Here is a 21,706-nt window from a genome sequence, read left to right as displayed (position 1 = left end):
GTGTCTGACGTTTGAAGCTTTAGTTAAAAGCAACGGGGTTCTGTTTAAATGTGCCGCTTAACACAACGCTCTTGTTTGGGTTTCCTTTGAGTGCGTCGCCTGTATAGCGTCTAATACAGGGGTCCCCAAACTATGGCCCGCGGGCCGTATACGGCCCGCGGGCCATAGTTTGGGGACCCCTGGTCTAATAGATGTTCACAATGTCTTTACGCTTTTATTGTGCGCGATGCTTAGCACGTCCCTTCCACGCAGCGGGATTAAACCAATTTAGATCGCGTCCCTCCAGGCGTTCAATGCATTTACATTTTTTAGTGCGTCTTCACGCGCTGTAATGCTTCAAGCCAATTGGTTAATTTATTACGTAATGGCTCGGGAGAGTTTCAGGCGGATGAAAGTCCTCCGAGGGTAGGCTACTTTGTGTTGCGATTGACGTTTAGTCAAGGTTCAGTGTAAATAACGAGTAAGAAAATAAATTAAATGAATCCTTAGTTCCTAAAACATGTTAATGTTGGGCCAACACTCTTTCAGGATGCACGAGTCGACTTAAAATATACAGTACACCCGGGGAACTTTGAAGGGAGCCGAGAGGGGGGGGGGGGGGGGGGGGGGTGTAAGGGAGGGGGGTGGGGGGAGTGATGGTTGCTTTGATCTTTTGGGGCCCCTTGATAAAAGAAAGCGTCCGAGTCCGTCCTTTTTTCTCCAAAGCTAAGCATCACCGCTGAAGAGTTGTTCAACGAGTCAGGATGGCTTTGTGTTCCAGGATCCACTGTTTATGTTGTCTCTCTTCCTTGACTTGGGATGTGCACATATAATCCGCCGTTTCATGCTCCACAGCAACGAATTTAAAACATTGGTTGTGTTTCACCTGCAACGGCTTAAATATGAGGAATTGCACAACTTTGCTTTGATTTTTTTCCCATTATTTACATTAGTATCATCATTATTAGTATTATTGTTGTTATTATTACGGTTATTATTCACGTCACCTCAGACCTTGTTTTTTTATTGTATGTTGCGTGTTTCCACACTTAATTGTGAGGCTACATTGCCTAACAAGACGCGTATTCTCACTCAATAAATTCGCGTGGAATGGGAAATAGGCATTTCAAAGCCAATGAAAATCACCACATCAAATAAAACATCTCGGATCAAAAGAACCAACGCATGGACATTTTTCCCCTCTATAAATTAAAAGGGGGGTAGTCTGCCCCGCTTGATCATGCGCGGGCCCTGCCCACCGCAGCGATTGGCTGACGGGACCCACAAGGGGGGAAAGTTTGAATAAAATACAAGCGCATGGCACGAGTGTTGTCATTCAAGCCCGCACACTCGCTCCCCGGCCCCTGAGTTGTACTAGGCAGGCTGGACAGGTCGCCCTGTTAAACCAAGAGCCACAAGAGATACTTCTGGACACGTTTTGACTCTAGTTTAGTCAATGCATCACTCGGAACAAACGAAGGGAAGACTCAACTCTGTTTAGGGCGCTGTTGTGGTTGTTGTTGTTGTTGTTGTTGTGGTTTTACTACACCGTTATTATTATTTTTATTTTTATTTCTGAAGCGTAGGCCTGTTATCCAGGCAAACGTCGAGGGGGTTAAATTTGGACCAAGCCGTCTGCGTGGTTGTATCGTGTTCTGCGTGGATAAGATGACAGCGGTGCGCCTCGTCTCCTCGGTGGTGCTGCTGGTGCTGATGCAGTCCGGGGTGTTCTGCGCCCGGAGGTTCCGCGGCGGTCGCAACCCGCAACCACGGCGCGCGCCGCCCTCTCCCGCGTACCGGGACCGGGCAGACACCACGGAAAGCTTCCCTCTGGATTTCACGGCGGTGGAGGAGAACATGGACAACTTCATGACCCAAGTGAAGAACCTCGCCCAGTCGCTGTACCCCTGCTCGGCGCAGAAGCTCGACTACGACATGAAACTGCACTTGTTGGAGAATACGTCCGTCACATGCAACGACGGCAGTCCTTCTGGGTACGTAGCTATAATAACTTCAAACCCCTGTCTAGCTAACTTTTAAGCCAGGCGTACAATTGACAACGCACGAGTATCCCCCGGTTGAACTTATTGAGGCAAGGTCAATTCCGAAAAAACATATTCAGGCCGTCGTGGAAGCGACGGGGTTGAATGATCAGAGCACGCGCCGGTCTAGACCGACCGAGGACGGACAGCTGCTTCGTGTCAGCAGCAGCGGCGCGTGGAAGGAGGAGGAGGACGACAGCCACATGGCTGGACGCTTCATTTCCTTTGCTCTAAATTACAATGCAGCATTCTCCTGGGTGCACCGCGTTAGAGAGATGCTTGCGATTATTTTCTGTTCGCTTTTGAGTGCTGGGAGTGCAGGCTGTGCAGCAAGGTATATTTCCGAAGTTGGTGCCTTTTGCCTCCGAAGTTGAGCCGCTCTAAAGCCACTCCGCAGCAGGGCGAGAATCTCCCCGTTCTTTTATCTCCTGTGCGATCCATTGTTGACAGTGAGATTAGGGGTAAATCCCTTTGTTATTGGGGAAGCCTGGCCGAGTTCTCCTCTTAAGGAGGATAAGCCATTGCTCTGAAAGCATTTTAATGTCAGACAGATCCGCCTTTCCTTTGAGTGTAGCAAAAACAGATCCGCTATGTGGAGACTGCTGGGTTGTTGTGCTGTTTTATTGGAGAAAACACATATTGTGGAATATACATAATTGATCAGAGTGCTACATTTATGAACAAGCAGAATAGGCATATAGGGTAAAGGAATGCTGCAACAATATATGATGTTTTATCAAGACAGGTTGAATACAATTACAATCACAGAATAGATAAAGTTATATAAGTTGTATTAGTTATTCATTTTTAAAGTTATATTCATAAACATCAGGTATATTTTGTATCAGTTCAGTGGAGGCAGAATGGTGGCTTATCTATAGATCTAGGGGTTACTTCTGGGGTAACCTCAAAATGGACGCTGGGGAGCTAAGCTCAGGACGAAGACAGGTAGACGGTCGGGGACAACTGTTGGCAGATGGATGCTCAGTGCTGTCTCCAGATGCTAGTCCATCCAGTCCTCCGGAGAACTGTTCTCAAAAATAATAATGTTGCTTCAACAACAATGTTGTTTTATCTATCAACTATGGGTATAATCTGTGAACTATCGTCTATTGCTAAGTGTTTTTCATAAGGATTGAAAATATGAATATGAATATGAAGAAATGACGTTGAATGTACATTCAAAAGTCTCCCAAAAAATAAGACGTTTTTTTAGATCTGCCGCCGTGACGCATAATTAATTCGTAATTCAGCCTCTCAATTAATCCCATGTTGAGATCATAAATCATAGTTCCATGCCTGAATTTCTCTCCTGCTCGCCGCACTATAGTCGACTAAATAAAGTCTGATGTATTTCCCGGTGGTGACAATGAAACCCTGCACTTTGTAAATCAAAAGTTAAACGAGCAGCAGACTCGTGCTACTAGCCTTCTAGCACCGAAATACTGCTCTTCTTGGCTTGGCTGCGCGGTCTCTGCTGTTGACCGTCCGAACAAGGCTGCGAGGCATTCAACGGCAGCCAGAATGTGATTAAATGTCTGAGCAACAGAACCGACGAGCTGCCAAGGCCGTTTCCTTTGATGCTGTTTGATGCAGTGGATTCTGCCGATTGCTGAGAGCAAAGTCACTGGTTAAGTCTGGTGGACGACGTGCTGGAGCTGACGACTTGAAGTCTGCTGTGGACTGGAATCTGCTGTCTGGACATGGTCGGAATTTATTTTAGGTTGTCATTTTAATTTCATCTTTGGTGAGGAAAGTATAGGAAGGGGGAAAAGTATAATATATATGTTTACTCAAGGTTATAAACAGGGCATGTATAGGCCTACCGATGCAGAGATGACCAATCTTCCCAGCCCCTGCGTTGCACTATTTCAATGGACTTTTGAACCTCAGTTTCTCTTTTGATCTCCTGGGTTTGACAGTAGGCTACAGAGACGTGTGTGTATATGGGTCCCGCAGCAACAACCCCTAGACATCATTGAACGTTTGCTCGTACAAAATACAAGCGCTACATTATTCCAGTGTGTGTTTTCATTCCTACGTGCTGAAAGGGTGATTGTAGGACACTGTTTAGGAATGATGACATCAGAGCAGCCGGACAGAATATGATGGTACACACCAGTCGCCATGGCAACGTACACTGAAGATGGGAAGAACATTGCATCGTTTATTTTTTTCCCCAACTGTCATGTGGGTTGCAAGGGTTGCCCTATCAGCCAATCAGGTTTATCCGCTTTGATCGGGGGTAATCTCCAGGCTAAATTCATGTAGGTGACAGGTTTTATTTTTATCTTGTAACTTTAGACACAAGGGGTCTTTGTTCGGGGTTGCCTCGGCCACATGACATTTGTTTTATCATGGAAACGTTGTTGAGCGGATAGTAGTAGGCAGTATGTTGCAGATCATCTTCCCCTTGTTTCTTCATCTTTATCGATTGTAACGTTTTATTTTCAGTTTGAAGTTCACGTTGCATTAATTGAAGCGATGCCGATGAATGTGTGTTAGTGTAACTCATGAATGATGCGCTTCTCTTGCAGATACTACCTGAAGGAATCTCGAGGCAGCCGTCGCTGGTTGATCTTCCTAGAAGGTGTGTGCTCTGAAAAACATCCCACAATCATCCACTGATTCAACCTGTTTCTTCTGTCCTAATCCACGTGTGAAGGATCTTTAATCTTTTAAAACAATAGGGATATCTTAACTCCCAGATTTTTCCATGCAATGATCAAGGAAATGTTTTGTGAAATATGAAAGTAAGGAAAAATGTTGAACGTGAGATAAACACCCGGTAACTTGGACGTGTGTCTCCGGGGCCTCCTTCCGTCTGTCTGTCCGTCTGTCCTCAGGTGGATGGTACTGTTTCAACAAAGAGAACTGTGACACTCGCTACGAGACCATGAGGAGGCTGATGAGCTCGTCCAAGTGGCCCCAGACCAAAACAGGTCAGCATCCCGCCAGGGAGAGACCACCGCCCCCCCCCCTGCTATCCCACACACAGTATCACACGGATAACCCTCGCCTCAGCACCACTGGTGCCACGGAAACGGGGCATGAGCATGGCTGTTTTAGCGTTGGTGAATTATGCCTGCCATCATTTATGCTAAATAAATAAATAAACGTACATTTTGAGCTACAGTGGCCTCAAAGAAGGAAGCAAAAGCTAAGGCACAGGACTTTAGCTTCAGCTCAGTGGTCTACTACTTACATTACGACCGCTACATCTACCACCACCACTACTACTGCTTGGGCTACAGGACCATAGGGGAACACGTACTACGGTCGTGGCTGTACTCTGCTACGGCTAATGCATTGAGATCTCAGCAGGCTTGCAAGAGAGCGAGAGTGTGTGTGTGTGCGTGCGTGTGTGTGTGTGTGTGTCTGTACGCAGTCTTGGTTGTGAGATGAAGGAACGGGGGGTTGCAGCAGACACCGTTGCCCTACCTGGTGCCCTAAACTCACCTGCCCTCTCATTGGGCTGTAATGACTGTTATCCAACGATGATGATGATGGTGAGGATGATGAGGAGGAGGAGGAGGATGGCTGGGTGCTCTTAAGGATACATATTGATCTGTTGTTGTTGTTGTTGTTGTTGTTGTTGTTTGGTCTCTGCAGGTACGGGGATTCTGTCTCCACTGCCTGAGGAAAACCCACACTGGTGGAACGCAAACATGGTGTAAGTTAATTCATGAACGTGTCTGTGTGTGTGTGTCTGTGTGTGTCTGTGTTCATGTTTGTGTGTGGGAGAATGCTCGTGTGTGTGTGCATGTGAATGTATACGATTACGTGCGGGCATGTGCGTTAATGTGGGTGTTTAAGTTGGCGCTGCCTAATGACAGCTGCCATCCTTCCGGAGCACTTCCTGTGCCCGGTGGCTGTAATGGTAGCCGCACGTCCACGCGTCTAAAGCCCGTCTCTGACGTGTCTCACGCAGGTTCATCCCCTACTGCTCCAGTGACGTCTGGAGCGGGGCTTCGCCCAAGACGGACCAGAGTAAGCTTTCTTTAGCTTTCCTTCAACTTCGTTTCCCACAAAGTGTCGGAACTTTTTTATTGTGTACGCTGTCGGTTTTTTTCTCACCAAAACATCTCGGTGTCGTGTGTTCAGACAGCTACGCCTTCATGGGCTCCCTGATCATCCAGGAGGTGGTGAAGGACCTTCTGTCTAAAGGCCTGGACAACGCCAAGGTTCTCCTGCTAGCAGGCAGCAGGTGTGTGTATTTTTCACCCATTCATGCACACATTCACCCACCGACGGCGGAGTCAACCGCGCAAGGCGACAGCCAGAGTTTGGTGCCTTGCTCAGGGACGCCTCGACCCTCTGCTTGGAGGACGCGGGGATCGAACCGGCAACCTTGCGGCCACCAGTCAACCCGCTCTACCTCCTGAGTTCCTGCCGTGTGTCGATTGTGTTTGCGTTGCGTTTGTGTTTGTGTGGCGCCGTCGTCCTGACCGTCCCGTCCTCCTCGACCCAGTGCGGGGGGCACCGGGGTCCTGCTGAACGTGGACCGCGTGGCCGACCTCCTGGAGGGGCTGGGCCACGCCGCCGTCCAGGTGCGCGGCCTCTCCGACTCGGGCTGGTTCCTGGACAACAAGCAGTACCACTGCGCCGACTGCGTGGACAACGTCAGCTGCTCCCCCACCGAGACCATCCGCAGAGGCATCAAGTAAGGCCCCGTCTCCTCTGTTCGGTCCGTGATTGTGCGTTTGTGTTGTTTTGTCGTGCGTCACAGAGTGGATTTCAGTCGGTTGTTGGATTGCGCCACGAGGGTTTTAAACAACATGGGATTATTTGCTAAACTTTTCATGTGACGAGCACATTAACAAAAAGCACTACAATTATGAATAGATAACAGCAAATCATGTGCAGATGCACCTGCTGTGAGATACCTACTCATTGACACCGCATTGACCTTTGACCTGCCGCCCCAACAGGTACTGGGGTAGCGTGGTCCCGGAGGAGTGCAGACTGACCCACGAAGGAGAGGAGTGGAACTGCTTCTTTGGATACAGAGTCTTCCCATCAATAAAGAGTGAGTGTTGATGTGAAGCTTCCTCCTCACAGGATCAACTCAACGTACACAATGGCTGTTGAGATGCTGGTGGTACTTTTCATCGTCGATATCTAATAGGTAGTAGGAATGCTAGATTATGGAAAAAATCATAATCACGATTATTTTTGTCAATATTGAAATCACTATTATTCTAACGATTATTTTTGAGTTGAGCACATGATGCATTTATTCAGCATCTCTCTCTCAAAAAAAAAACACTTTCTAAATGAGAACTATGAAATTCCCCTTAAAAAAAGCACAAGAAAATAATGTAACCAGCTGTCAAAAAAAAATCGTTTAAAACTCGATTATATTATTAGGAGATCGTTTGACCCAAAAATCGAAATCACGATTAGAATTTGATTAATTTGATTAATTGCACAGCCCTAATAGGTAGCCCAAGAGAAACTTCACTCGCCTAACCTAACCTCGCTGTCCATTGTCCCCATGCAGGCCCGGTCTTCGTGGTCCAGTGGCTGTTTGACGAGGCCCAGTTGACGGTGGACAACATCCAGCTGACGGGACAGCCTGTGCAGGAAGGCCAGTGGCGTTACATCCAGAACCTGGGCATCGAGCTGAGGAACACCCTCAAGGACGTGCCGTAAGAACCACTCTCCATACTCTAGCTGACCAAGTGTGTAGAGGAAGCCTGCACGTTTTATTTGAACGCTGTGTTTCGATCTTACAATTCCACTTAACTTCACTTCACAAAGATTCTGTAAATATAACTACTATGTATTTACAGGTATGTGTGTGTGTGTGTATATGTATGTGTGTGATAAATGCATGTATGTATGTGTGTAAACATGTATATGTATACGTGTGCGTATGTATCTATATATGTATGTATGTATGCATGTATAATAATGGTGTCATCCTTGATTTCACAGAGCCATGTTTGCGCCGGCCTGCTTATCCCATGAAGTTATCACCAGAAAGTGAGTATCACTCGACCCGCCATCTGCTCTCAACAGATGTTCAAAGACGAAAGGACACAACAGAAGCCTCTATGCCGCTTTTCCACCGCACATGTAGCTCGACTCGACTCGACACGACTCGACACGGTAGCAGCACGGGTCGTTTTCCACCGCAAATAGTACCTCCTGGACGTGGGCGGGGTCGGCTGCGCGAAAGGGCCGTGACGTATTTTTGTACGCGACGCAAACAACACCTACGCAACCAACACATGGACAGAACCCGCATAACAACAATGGAGGACATCGATAACATTACTATTATTAGCTGGCATGTTGAAGAAGTTGAAGAAGTGGAATATGTTGGCTGCGGCGCTGCTATGGCTGTTACCAGCATGGTTGCCATGTCGCTCTCGTGACTTCGTCACACTCTGGCCAATCAGTGGCCGGCCGTCTGCCGACGTCACCTTTTAGCATCGGCTCAGCTCGCTTGGAACCTAGAGCGAGGCGGTACTAAAAAAAGCAGCCACTTCAGGTACCAGATACCATGTTTTCGCGGTGGAAACGCAAAAAATGCGAGCTGAGTCGAGTCGAGTCGTGTCGAGCTGGTACCATGCAGTGGAAAAGCGGCATAATAAAAGCCCCAAAAAGCGCCTGTTGTCATTCCCGGTTCCTGCATAGCGTCTGAGGAATTTGTGTGTGTGACTTTACTATTATCGTGGTGCGTTCCGTTCCCGTGAGCTGACAGCGCCCTCTTGTGTCCACCTCCAGCTACTGGATAGACGTGCAGGTGAAGGGCACGTCCCTGCCCCGGGCCCTCCACTGCTGGGACCGCAGCCTCCACGACAGCAATCGCAACAATAAGGCCCCACCCAAGGGCTGCCCGATGCACCTGATCGACAGCTGCCCCTGGCCCCACTGCAACCCCACCTGCCCCACCATCAGAGACCAGTTCACGGGGCAGGAGATGAACGTCATCCAGTTCCTCATGCACATGGGCTTCGACGTGCAGAAGATGGCCCAGCAGCAGGGTATGGACCCCGCCAAGCTACTGGGCATGCTCAGTAGCGGCAGCTAAACGGACCGCTGTGGCGTCAGCGCCAAGCTACGATAGAACAACAACAACAACAACAACAACAACAACGCAAGGCTGGTCTCTCGCTCGCTCTTTCTCTATCTCTCTCTCTCTCTCTCTCTCTCTCTCGGCCCAGTCTTCCACAGCCGATACCTCTGCTTTTACCCCCCCCCCATCTCTCTACCACAACCCCCCCCCCATCCCAGCTTGTTTAGCTAATCCTTTAGCCCACACCTCAGTCCGAAAAACAAGGGCTATGTTTCTATGTTGTTTATGTCTACCCTGGGTACATAGATACACTATTTTATCCTTTTAAGTACCTTTTTTTTATTTCCACAACCCAGTGCTGGTGACCGGTTCCAAGGACAACAAGCCTACCACAAGGCTTGCTAACTCTCCTCTTAATTTATGTTTTGGTTAAAACGGAAAATAAATATATATTTATATATCTCAAATGTAATCCAGTTTTAAGGATGCTCGTTGATATGCTTTTTTTTGGGGTCGGTTTTGATTTATTGACGTATATTTGATCTTTTTTTTTTTTACACGGTAAGCTGCGACGGTGATGTTTCGTGTTTTGTGTAGTCGCTCGGTTAAGTGTTGGTCAGGAATCAGGATATGTGTTCTCGTTGTCTTCTACAGTTCGATTCCATTACCCATCGCTCATAAGCTGTTGGTACTTAAAGGAAATAATGCAAACAACGACAAACAGCGATAAATGATTAGACCAGATAAAAAATGTAACATTCATTGACACCCGTACAATTAAAAAAAAAAAGTATTACTTTATGATAACAACTTTGAGCGAAAGGATAGAGAAAACTGGTTGAAATGATTCCTGATTTAATACAATTTTTTTAATCGGTGTAATTATGAACACCACTATGTCGTTGCCACCAGTGGCATAACAAGAACGAAGACCAGTGGCAACCAATGCCAAGGATATGTGTTTGTGTTATACGTGATTTCAAGACGAGTTCACCTCAGAAGTCCAGCATTTCTCAGAAACAAGTGCATTCAAAGGGAGACAAATATTGTGTATAATGTTCTGGAGTATTTGTATAGGTCATGTTATGTGTTTACTCTATAACTTCCATCGTTTATTTGACAATAGAATCACTTTTTAATATAAAGACGTTCATGTGTGTATTGCTGTCTTATAAATGCTGTTTTTAAAGGACCTTTATTTTACATCACACGAGACAAGGAAAGGTATTACTAATTGTAATTATATTCTGTAACATATTTTTTTAACAGAAAGAAAAACTCAAGCTACATTAGTAATTTACATATTTATTTTGTTATGTAAATCATATTTATAAGTGCTATTTTCACAAGGAAGTGATTCTTTGTAAATTGTAAATATATTACTGTTTTATTTTCTTTTTGTGTTGATTGCATGTCTTTGTATCAGACTTTAAGAAAGAAGACCAATTACAGATATATTTCAAGATAATATTTTGTGGTGTTTGTTGTCATTTACCATTAGATCAAAACATTAATATATATCATACTATTCTATATCTAAAAACTTAACCTATATATTTAGCATTAAAAAAGCTAGCTAGCTACAAAACCCACCATCACTGCTTTAATGATGGTGGACCACTAAAGTCTACCCACCTATACATCTGTAAAGTGTAGACACTAATTAAATCTAAAAGCGTCTTCTAGCAGTACATTTACTCGCCTCAAACTTTTTATACACACCTCCTAATCCCCATGACAGGCATAAAATGGATTTGGGATAATAAAAGACGCCATTCCCTGACTGTCTTTACACTGAAAAATAAGCTTTTTTGCCTTGAAAGTGCTACAACTCCCTCCTGGCCCCCCACCCTCCACTCCCCTCTAGAAATACGCCCCCCTCGCACCCCTTACCCTGTCACGTTTGGGCCTACCGCCCGGCCGCCCAGTTGCCGAGGCGGGCATTTTGGCTCCCACCCCCAACCCATGTGTGCAGCATAGACCCCCTATTTATAGAGCATGGTGTGGCCTTGCAGCCTTGGGTGGAGCACAACCTTTCATTTCGGGAACCACCCCTAGGAAAAGTTCCGGAGTGCACGTAGACTCGGAGCCGAGCAGAGCGCACGGTTTGAGTCGCGTGACAGAACCGGCAGATCAAATCCGAGGTAGGCCACGGCAGAGAGAGAGAGAGAGAGAGAGAGAGAGAGAGAGTGGACGACAGGTGAAGCCGGCTTCAGGGGCTTTCAGCTCGGGGGGCTTTCAGCTGGGCAGAAGGACACTCTGGGAGTTGACTGACACCGGACCCCAGACCCATCAGATTGAATGCCAGGGCCTGTTGTTGATGTTGGAAGACGCGTCTCAACGTAGGACATGGCGTGCCACTTTTTGGACAAAGCCTAACCTGAACTGGGGGGAGATACGGAGAAACGGAAGGCCCAAAGACTGCAGAGAGAGACTACATTTTCAGGCTTTGCCGTATGCTTGCTGTATAGAAAGGACCAGGCTGGGGTAATATGCCTTTGTGTTTTCTAAGCCATGTTTAGGTTGACATCAATACCTGCTATGAACATTTAGTTTGTTTCGAAGAATAATAACTGGGTAAACCAAGCCTTTGATCCAAATACAAATAGATCTGGCCAACTGAAGACATTTTATGATTGTTTTTATGCATATTCCTTCTCTTTTCTTTTCTAAACTCAACAAATATCTCATGCTATTCTCCGCCCGACACAACGTCACCTCACAGTGGCTGGATGTAATTCGAGCTCCGCGGTAATTACAAAGCACACAGAGGGAAAATCTTTTACTGACATTTGTAATTAAGGGCCCGTCTATAAACGGCAACTGGGGAAAGGGCGAGGTCTCTGCAGAGTTGGACGAGCAGGCCACAAGCCCTCCCGGACCGGAGAAGGAGGCCTTCCCCCTCGAGGGGAATCCACTGCGCCCAATCCCCGGCGGACGCCTGCTGCACCAGAGGCCATGGACCACCAAGGCGGACACTACCTGAACAAGGCGGCGGTGCTCTCCCCGCTGGGCGCCGCCCGCATGTGCCAGCTGTTCCTGGGCTGCAGCATCATGGCGCTGGTGTCCCACGGCGCGGGCTACAGCGCCAGCTACGGCGTCTTCTGCATGTTCGTGTGGTGCTTCTGCTTCGCCGTCACCCTGGTGGCGTTCGCCCTGGACGTCACCCGGCTGCACAGCTGCATGCCCATCTCCTGGGACAACTTCACCGTGGCCTTCGCCATGCTGGCCACGCTCATGTACATCACCGCCACCGTGGTCTACCCCGTGTACTTCCTGGAGAGCGAGTGCCCGGACGGGGACTGCGCCGCCTGGGGCTATCGCATCGCCGTCACGGTGTGCTCGGGTCTCTGCTGCTTCCCGTACGGCGCCGAGGTCATCCTGACCCGGGCCAAGCCGGGCGCCGTGGTGGGCTACATGGCCACGGTGTCGGGCCTGCTGAAGGTGGTGCAGGGCTACGTGGCCTGCATCATCTTCGGCGCGCTGGCCAACGACGAAGGCTACACCGAGTACGAGGCCACGCAGTACTGCGTGGTGGTGTACAGCCTGTGCTTCACCCTGACCCTGGTGGTGGTGGCGCTGACGGTGTCCGGGAGGACGGCCGCCCTGCCCTTCCCCTTCGACCGCTTCGTGGTGGTCTACACCTTCTTCGCCGTCATCCTGTACCTGAGCACGGCGCTCATCTGGCCCATCTTCAGCTTCGACCAGAAGTACGGCACCAGCGCCCGGCCCGAGGACTGCCCGCGGGGGGTCTGCCCCTGGGACAGCAAGCTGGTGGTGGCTGTGTTCACCAACGTCAACATGCTGCTGTACTTTGTGGACCTGGTGTACTCGCAGAGGATACGCTTCGTGTCCCACTCTGCGGTCTGAGGAGCCGTGCGGGGAGACCGCTCGCTCAGGGGTGGGGTTCCTCGACCTCAGAAGAAGAAGAGGAAGAAGAAGAAGAAGAAGAAGAAGAAGAAGTGGAAGAAGTAGATACACCGAACAGACTCACGGGCAGACGCGGGGTGATCCCTAGGCAGATCAAGTCGCTGCAAAGATCCCCTATCACCTTAGAAAGACAACCCTGCAGCACTTTGTGCGTGATACTCTTTATTCCTATTTCCAAGTGTTCCACGTCATTGTTCGAATTATTATTAAAGGTGTGTAGGTTTGATTTAAGAGTTGTAAAGAGAGAGAGAGAGCAGAAAAGAGCAGAAAAGAGCAAGATTGTGAAACAAAACAACTGTCTGCTTCCTCCCTCACTACTTCCTCTGCCATTGAGAAGCGTTGCATTCACGCACCTCTGATTGACAAACAAGACAGAGAAGAGAGGCCTTGATTGGTGGGACTGGTCTAAAATCTCAGTGGGCTCATACAGAGGCAGACGCAGTCAACTCTTAACAGATATCATCACTTCACAGAGCATTTCACTCATTAATGACTGACCTGGGAGTGCGTCTTTATAATAATAATAATATAATAATAATAATAATAATAATAGCTCTTACATCTTACCTACAGCACCTTTAAACGTATTCTCTGCCAAGCTATAACAGTGTCATATGGGACCGCCTGCTGTGGGACTTTCCCCAAGTCCTGCAGTGTCCTTGGAAGGCCTGACAGGTGTGGGGTCTAGCTGATCTGGGACTTGTCCACAGAGGGCAGTGAGGATTATCACCCTCAGCATCCACCGCCACTCTTGTCACACAGACTCAAGATGCTCTCAAACATAGACTTTTCTCTCTCTCTCTCTCTCTCTCTCTCTCTCTCTCTCTCTCTCTCTCTCTCTCTCTCTCTCTCTCTCTCTCTCTCTCTCTCTCTCTCTCTCTCTCTCTCTCTCTCTCTCTCTCTCTCTCTCTCTCTCTCTCGCTCTCTCTCTCTGGACGGCTTTGTTACAGATAGACTTAATTGTATTGCATCTTGAAGTTTTGAAGGGTATATTATTTATATTATAAGCAGGACATTATGGAAGATATAACTAGGCCACTGGTTGAATTGTTCTATATTATTGGTGACATTGTATTTGGCTACCAGACAAATTATTTTCTGTTGCGTTCACTGTCTATTTAAATGTTCGTTATTTTTTATTTTTACTTTACCGTGACAATAAGATACAGCTTGAATGACTGAAAATAAATAATAAAACGCATTTAATTGTTCATGATGTTATTTGGTGTACAAATACTATAGTAAAAAAATAAACCAAAACGTGTTGTTTCTCCACATGTTCTTTTGACACATAATGATAAATGTATGAGTTATAAATGTCTGAATGTCATATTATCATTACTAAGTTGTGGATGATATAATTCCGTTTGAAATACTTAGTTTAGTTAAACAACAAAAGTAATAAAAAGGGATAAATCCCTACATCACATAAAATGGATTCTTATAATTTAATTCCCTACATCAGAAATCCTAATATTAATCCTAATATTAAAAGTGGCCTGAAAAACTCTTATAAATTATGCTTAATATAGCACAGGGTTTACCTAATTGTATGCTCGTAAAGCATCAGTCGAATTCAGGTTGAGCACGACCTGTTGCAGAGATCCAGCGTTACAAAGCCCGCCCATCAGGTGATTGGTTTAACTGACTGCGCGTCAAAACACGACACACATATCTGCATTAATCCGGCAGTGTTGCCAGATTGCGGGAAACCGACCAACTGGGATACTTTTCCGGCAATATACGTTTTGGGCGGTTTGGAGACTGGTTGGGCTGGAAAATGCCCATCCGATCTGGCAACACTGAGTACTCGTCGGTCAATGTTTCTTGACACAATGAAACGCGCCACGTTGACCTTGTTGTGTAAGCACAAGTTGGTGCATTGAAGGGAAGTTATCATTCTCCATCCGGTGATATATCCGTAAGTCTTTAGATATGTAATTAACTGTAAAACTCCGGTATACCTACTGTTCGGCTCCTATAGCTGCACGTGAAAGAGCTGAATCCTTGAGCAAATAGGAAGTAATGTTTTCCGACTAGTAGTTTCTAGTCGGTAAATTAATACAAACGCACCAGTACGCGTGTCTGCTACCGTGTTGTGCTAGTGTTGTTGTCCCTCCACGCTTACTATGGTTTGATATCCTTGTACAGGAGGATGAGTGTGGGATTCATAGGTGCGGGTCAGCTGACCCATGCGCTGGTGAGAGGTCTCTCTGCTGCAGGTAAGTGAACACACGTTTTGTTTACGTAGGCTACTTGACATGTCAACATGTACGCCTGTCGTTGGCCAACTTTTCATTGATTGTCCTTGTGTGATGTTCATTTACTTCAAAGGTGTACTTGCTACGCACAAAATCACTGCCAGCTCCCCAGACACAGATCTCCCCACAGTACACGGTCTAAGGGTAAACATTTATGAAAAATCAATACTGAAGATGGATTTGTTTATTTTCTGAATAATATGAAGGTCTCACAGTCTCTCAGTTTTCGGGGACTTAAGCTGATATGGAGTCTGATGTATTTGTTTTTTTTGTTTTGTAATATAACCTGAAAAGTTAAGTCCTATGATTTCCACAGAAACTGGGTGTGAACTTCACCACCAGCAACAAGGAGACAGTTAGTAAGAGTGATGTTCTCTTCCTGGCTGTGAAGCCTCACATCATCCCGTTCGTCCTGGACGAGATCGGACCAGAAATCGAAGAACGGCACCTCATTGTGTCCTGTGCGGCCGGTGTCACCATAAGTTCAATAGAAAAGGCAAGTTCATATCGCTCAGGTATGGGGGTGTGCGGTTTTGGTTGGCTTACATGAGGTAAACCACCTCATTCACTGCTAGGAATCGAGGCAATGATCTGATGCAATTCTTTACCATGAGTACAGCCATGCTAAGGATCCTTCTCTGCGCAACGCCCCCAAGGCAGAACAGACACAAGCTTTAACAGGATCCCTGCCAATCCTGCCTCCACGTTTCCAACCCCCTGCTCTTCAGGTTCCTGCTAACATGCATGCTGCGAGCTGCGAAATTGTGAGGACGCGTAACGGGAGACTGGATGTCATTAAAAGGCGCTTTTCCAATGCAGCAGCCAATGGACATTCATGTCGTTTTAGCGTTGATTGCAACGTGGCAAACGCATCACCAGTGGGGAGGCTAGTCTTTCCCAAAGTGGGGGATCCCTTTTTGGCTTCCCTGATTGCTTTGTTTACCAGAGCAAACAACGACTGGTTGTGTGATGTGTGTGTTTGGGGAGATTTTGAAGGCGTTAAACAGTGTGGGGGGAAGCTGATGTAAGTTCGGGTCACAATCATCCCCCCTTAATGACCGGAGGAGGGTAGTCGGAATGGGAAACGGTCATCTCCGACCTACGTGTGTTCAAGCTACCGAGTTGGAAAACATGGATGCTCACGCTTAACTAGAAGAATACAAATGTATTATTATAATTTATAGATTATAAAATGTAAATGATCTAGTTCTGAAGCAAGTGAACCGACAATACATTGCTGTCATCGTAAGAGAACCCTTCAATAAGAACAAGTGATACTAGTAGTTTCCACGCTAGAAGCTGTATCGCTGTACATACTCGATATCAGCCGATACTCGAGTCGAGGAAGCGTAACCGGAAAGGAAAAAAATGGTATTGGAACATCTCCTCTCTGTACTGTAGAGACCAAACGGGAAGCAGCAGACAAGTGTCCTCCGACTGACGTTGAGGTACGGTGCGGCGCTCTCCCCCGTGCAGAAGCTGAGCCAGTACCGCAGTGAGCCCAAGGTGATGCGCTGCATGACCAACACGCCGGTGGTGGTGCGGGAGGGCGCCACGGTGTACGCCACGGGCCACCCACGCCCAGGTGGAGGACGGCCGGCTGCTGGAGCAGCTGATGGCGAGCGTTGGCTTCTGCACGGAGGTGGAGGAGGACCTCATCGACGCCGTCACGGGACTCAGCGGTAGCGGCCCTCGCCTACGTGAGTTTGGTTCGCCGCCGGGGCCCTCGCTGATCCACGTCGGCCATTTTGGGTTAACTCGCATGTGACGTGGTGATGTGAGCCGTATCCGTGCAGATTATGGTGGAACCCTTTTTGTGAACGGTTAGGACACATTTTGAAGACCATCAGGCAGGTAATCGGTCCCCAAATGTACGATGGGTAGTATCAATCCATCTATAAATGATCATACAGTCTATCAAAGACACAAGACAACTGGCACTCTCTCTGCTCTCACTCCACTTCTCAAAAGGCTTGGAAAATGCAATCATTAAACCGCCCTTTTAAAAAAGTGGAGCATAGATGCCTCTATCATTAAAGGCACCCAGTGCAACTTTCGAGGCTTAGAAAATAAACATTCAATTTCTAGTCTTTTTTACACGTAGTAAGTTTCAATAACTCCATACCATAACATACCGACATTTAAGCAGCAAAAGATGAGACGTCGTTGTGTGGTGAGAACTGATACAAAATCGATAACAACAACAATGCCGCCATTTTCTTTATTTTTTGTAACCTACAATAAATAAAGCAGGCTTCCAGTCAATGGAAAAATGGCCTTCTCCCCACCGGCGATTGTTGTTGTTTACGATTTTCTATCAGTTCTCACCACACAACGACGTCTCATCTTTGCTCCTTGAATGTCGATATGTAATGGTATGGAGTTATTGAAACTTACTACGTGTAAAAAAGACTAGAAATTGAATGTTTATTTTTCATTGAATGTTTACATAAGTTGCACTGGGTGCCTTTAACAACTACAGACCGATTTAAAATTGACCCTTCATAAGGAAAATGATAGAGAAAGCTTTCAGCATCATTTCAACCTTTTCATTGCACCCACACTGCTCTTAAATGAATTTGTCTAAACATAGACTATGGCAACCTTTCAATATTGATGCCATTGGACCTCAGTGCTGCGTGCGACACCGTCGACCACTCAATACTTTTGGACGGATTGGAAATCAGGGTTGGGCTTTCCGGCATTCTTAAACTTGTTGAGGTCATATCTACCAGACGGGAACTGATTTGTCTCCGTTTGTAACTATGTAACTGAACTAACTAACGTGACATGAGTCGTCAAAGGTTCAATCCTAGGACCATCTTTATTCTATCTCTACAGGCTCCCACTAGGCCTAATAATGCGAAATAACAACATTGCCTACTGTTGTTATGCCGACTACACACAAATCCATATAGCCCCATCACCAGCTGACTATCTTCTGATAAATCTGCAGTGCCAGTGCATTAAGCAGGTCAAGGACTGAATGTGGTGGAATATAACGCCAACTAATTATAGACAAAACTGAGCTGATTGCCAAAGATGAGAGACTGAACGTTAAGACTACACCATGAGACCAACAGATTTGAACACATTACACCAGTTCTCAAAATCCCTGAAATTCCTCTGGTTATGTCAGAGGATTGATTTCAAAATACTTCTGCTCACCTATAAATCACCAGGCGTTTTAGTATCGCTAAAGCATATCACCGAAACGCTTTCACTATTTGAACCCTCTAGAGGTTTAAAATCGAACTGGGACCAATCAGCTATTGGTCTCCCGGAGTCAAAACAAAAACACGGAAAGCAGGATTCCGCTACTATGCAACACACGGCAGGAATAAACTTCTTTGAGATCCGGGACTGTCTCGAGCTCTGACTACATGCACATTTAACTTATTTTGTTCAAATGTCTCTGTGCATTATTTTAGATCCTGTTTGCATGTGTCCTTTATGGATTCTTCGAAATCCTGTTTTAATTAATGTCATGACCTTTTTTTCATGACATAACGTTTATATGGGAAGCATATTGAGTCCTGCCTTGTGTATGAACTGTGCACTTGACATTTACAGACACACACACATAATCACATTACACATGGACACCAAGAGACGTGGCAAAAATTAAAAAACATTAAAAAGCAGCAATAAGATGCAGCAGCGACTTGGGTTGTGCCAAACAGGTGTTGTCTCTCAGCTGATGTCTACCTTGATTTGAGGAGGCTTACACGCCTTCAGGTGGCGGTCTTCTCATGGATACTTTGTAGCTGCCATTGGCACCCTATTAAGGCGTGTGCAGCATGTCCAACTGTGAAGACAGGCACTGCGTCTAATAAGTGTCTAGAAATCCCCAAGCTGCCTATTGGGTGTTTCCTCCTCCCACTTCAAGCTGTGTAACTATCGTGGTGACGATGTATCTGTGGGGTTCCTCCGCAGGCGCTTCTTGGCAGTAGACGCGCTCTCGGACGGTGGGTGAAGATGGGGCTGCCCCAGGCGGCTCGCCGTGCGCCTCGCAGCCCAGGCCCTGCTTGTAAGGACATCCTGTTTTTGCTGTTGCATTATTGTGTTGTGTCCCAGCGTTGGGCGGGTTGTCTGCGGTTTCACTTGCGTTTGTGTTTTATGAGAATGAATTTGAAGAAAGGGTTTTGATGTAACAAAGGGTCAAATCACAAAAAAGATACGTCATATTGGATGATTTGATTTTACCTTTTCTACTTCTATTTAGTAGACTGCAACAGTTTTGTTGTGAATGTTAGAATTGTACGCTCCTGCTTTTTTAAATGTATGACATAATTTTATGTACGATGATGTTTATATATTTTATTATGATGTATGATTTTATGCATCATTTATCATTTAAGGGAGCCGCTAAGATGTTGCTGGACTCGGAGCAGCATCCTGGCCAACTGAAGGACAACGTGTGCTCGCCAGGGGGCGCCACAATCACGCACTGCACGTCATGGAGAGCGGGGGCCTTCAGAAGCCTCCTCATCAACGCCGTTGAGGCGTCGTGTATTAGGACAAGGTAAAAAGGAAAAAAAAAACACGATCTATTCATAGTTCATGTTTGTATTTTAATTGCTCCGCTTGGGAGTTTTATTGTTCATCGGTTTGGCCGAACATCTATTCTTAATATTTGCATGCCGCTGTAAGCCACAAGATGGCGCTAGATACCCAGACTAGCGTGTTCAGCTCCGTTAATTGGACGCGTCTATTTTTAAGAAATACCTCGTATTATCCAGTAATAATAATTAAACGCACTGTGCCCCTCTCGTCCTGAACAAAAAAGAGAGCTGCAGTCTTGGCAGACCAGGAGCAGATTTCCCGGCGGCCATAAAGAAGACCACCCTGGACAAGGTTCTGCAGCAGCCCGGTGTGACCATAGTCTGGGAGGTCGGGCCGCGCGGGCCGCATCAGTATCTTCACCCAGAGCAACCAAGGTCAAAGAAGTGAACTGGGCGTCCCCCCCACCCCTTGCATAGGACTCATTGTGCAGGTCAAAGCAAAGCGTTATAGCTGGCGTTATAACGTTGGGGCGATATACAGAATTCCGTCGTTACATGTTGTCTTTAAAAACTTTGAATATTTTTTTTTTAAATGAGCCTGGGATGATATCCAACAGACATTGTTGCCTGCATTGTACTGCAAACGTGAATAAAATCCTGGATTTATATATATATATATATATTTTTTGTTTTTTTATTGATTTTTCATTAGAACCTTTGGTTTAAAACATACAATAATCGCACTGACTATATATATATATATAATATATATATATATATATATATATATATATATATATATATATATATATATATATATATATATATCTCTATCTCTCAGTACACATTCATTATAGTTAGACTCTCTAGCCTCTAAGACAATGGATTTTGCTGACTTGTTTCTATTTATAGCTTAAGGCTTACATGGGCATGTACAGATAGCGTTCACCGAGCCCAAGGGTCTGGGGAAATGCCAAGTGTCACATTAACACATTCCGATCATACTCCCATTCAGTTCCCTGCGTTAACATAAGCAAATGTATTAGTTTTTATCGCAATATTTTATGTTGAGATGAGAATAAACACGGAGACGACATCTTGGTAATTTTTTTATTTATTTTTAACTTAATCAAACTCCACGTATAATGTTGTCGCCCAGTCTGTCGTGTGATGACTTAATGAGAAACCAGGAGATTGGCGTCTTCCTCTCAAAAACGAGGTGCTTAACACGCATTGAACCCATGTAAACAAACATGGAGCAATACTTTGTAATAATGTGTCGAGGTGGGACCACATTAGGTGACTTTTTAATATCTTCCCGTGTGGAAAAATATCACTCATGAATGGAGACACGTGACCAAACATCATGACGCCTGGCTCCAACACAAGGGGAAAAGAGAATCAACAAGAAGCGCACCAGCGGTGCTCAAGTCTACTTCTCGGGCAGACCCAATTTAAAGACCTGATGTTAATGTCCAGTCCGCCGCGTGAGTCATATTTAGGACGCATCACCGCTGACCCGCCATCCCCGACCCGACCTAGGTGAGTTGTGTGTGTGTATAACGTGGAATCGTTTGACATTTGTGATGTTATGCTGAGCGTGCACGCCTTTACATCGGCACTGACAGGCGCGAGCCCTCTCCTCGCGCTGCTGTGCTAGTGGTGGCCGCGAGGAGAGAGGCTCCTCGCGGCCACCACTAGCACCAGAAGCGCGAGGAGAGGGCTCGCGCCGGCCTCGGCACTGACAGGCGCGAGCACTCTCCTCGCGCTGCCGGAGCTTGCCGTGACTAGCCGTCCTCGCGCCCCTCGAGCAACGGGCGAGGGGGGCTCGCTCTGCCGGTGCTGGCTGTGGCTAGCGCGAGCTAGCTTGTGATGTTACCACGCTGAGATAGCAGCCAGTATTTCCTCCGCCTGTTCCGGCGCGGTTATACAGCCAGTGTATCCACTGACTGTGCGCGTCTA

At 46.5% G+C, this 21,706-nt stretch overlaps 4 protein-coding genes across 5 annotated transcripts in view; all 4 read left to right on the top strand.

Moving 5' to 3' along the window:
• Nucleotides 1-1,303: 1,303 nt before the first annotated feature.
• notum1a (notum, palmitoleoyl-protein carboxylesterase a) lies at nt 1,304-9,882 on the top strand. The gene is made up of 11 exons (XM_060068594.1): nt 1,304-1,973; nt 4,559-4,611; nt 4,868-4,963; nt 5,634-5,694; nt 5,953-6,011; nt 6,126-6,228; nt 6,493-6,684; nt 6,953-7,050; nt 7,525-7,672; nt 7,962-8,009; nt 8,757-9,882. The coding sequence occupies exons 1-11, from the start codon at nt 1,648-1,650 to the stop codon at nt 9,061-9,063; spliced, it is 1,491 nt and encodes a 496-aa protein (XP_059924577.1). The 5' UTR covers nt 1,304-1,647; the 3' UTR covers nt 9,064-9,882.
• Nucleotides 9,883-11,002: 1,120 nt separating this feature from the next.
• Nucleotides 11,003-13,495, top strand: LOC132470380 (myeloid-associated differentiation marker-like protein 2). Of its 2 annotated transcripts, none has more exons than XM_060068957.1 (2): nt 11,003-11,535; nt 11,852-13,495. In XM_060068957.1, the coding sequence occupies exon 2, from the start codon at nt 12,007-12,009 to the stop codon at nt 12,916-12,918; it is 912 nt and encodes a 303-aa protein (XP_059924940.1). In that variant the 5' UTR covers nt 11,003-11,535; nt 11,852-12,006; the 3' UTR covers nt 12,919-13,495. The 2 variants fall into 2 exon arrangements, with proteins under 2 accessions (XP_059924940.1, XP_059924929.1); XM_060068946.1 differs by having other exon boundaries at nt 11,005-11,535; nt 11,774-13,495.
• Nucleotides 13,496-14,678: 1,183 nt separating this feature from the next.
• LOC132470702 (pyrroline-5-carboxylate reductase 1, mitochondrial-like) lies at nt 14,679-20,422 on the top strand. Its single transcript, XM_060069517.1, is given in 9 exon segments — nt 14,679-14,899; nt 15,130-15,200; nt 15,313-15,383; nt 15,556-15,735; nt 16,716-16,811; nt 16,813-17,285; nt 17,722-19,269; nt 19,601-19,764; nt 20,029-20,422. Coding segments are annotated over 5 exon segments (609 nt in total). The 5' UTR covers nt 14,679-14,899; nt 15,130-15,133; the 3' UTR covers nt 17,008-17,285; nt 17,722-19,269; nt 19,601-19,764; nt 20,029-20,422.
• Nucleotides 20,423-20,959: 537 nt separating this feature from the next.
• The window catches only part of LOC132470542 (transcription factor MafG-like), a 6,116-nt gene continuing 5,369 nt past the window's right edge, over nt 20,960-21,706 (top strand). The window contains exon 1 of the mRNA XM_060069247.1: nt 20,960-21,286. The gene's annotated coding sequence lies outside the window, so the exon portion shown is untranslated. The remainder of the gene's footprint in view (nt 21,287-21,706) is intronic.

Source organism: Gadus macrocephalus, chromosome 2 (assembly GCF_031168955.1).
Source record: "Gadus macrocephalus chromosome 2, ASM3116895v1".
NCBI lineage: Eukaryota > Metazoa > Chordata > Actinopteri > Gadiformes > Gadidae > Gadus > Gadus macrocephalus.
Note: the sequence above shows the minus strand (reverse complement) of the source record. Positions and strands in the feature narration are given on the sequence as shown.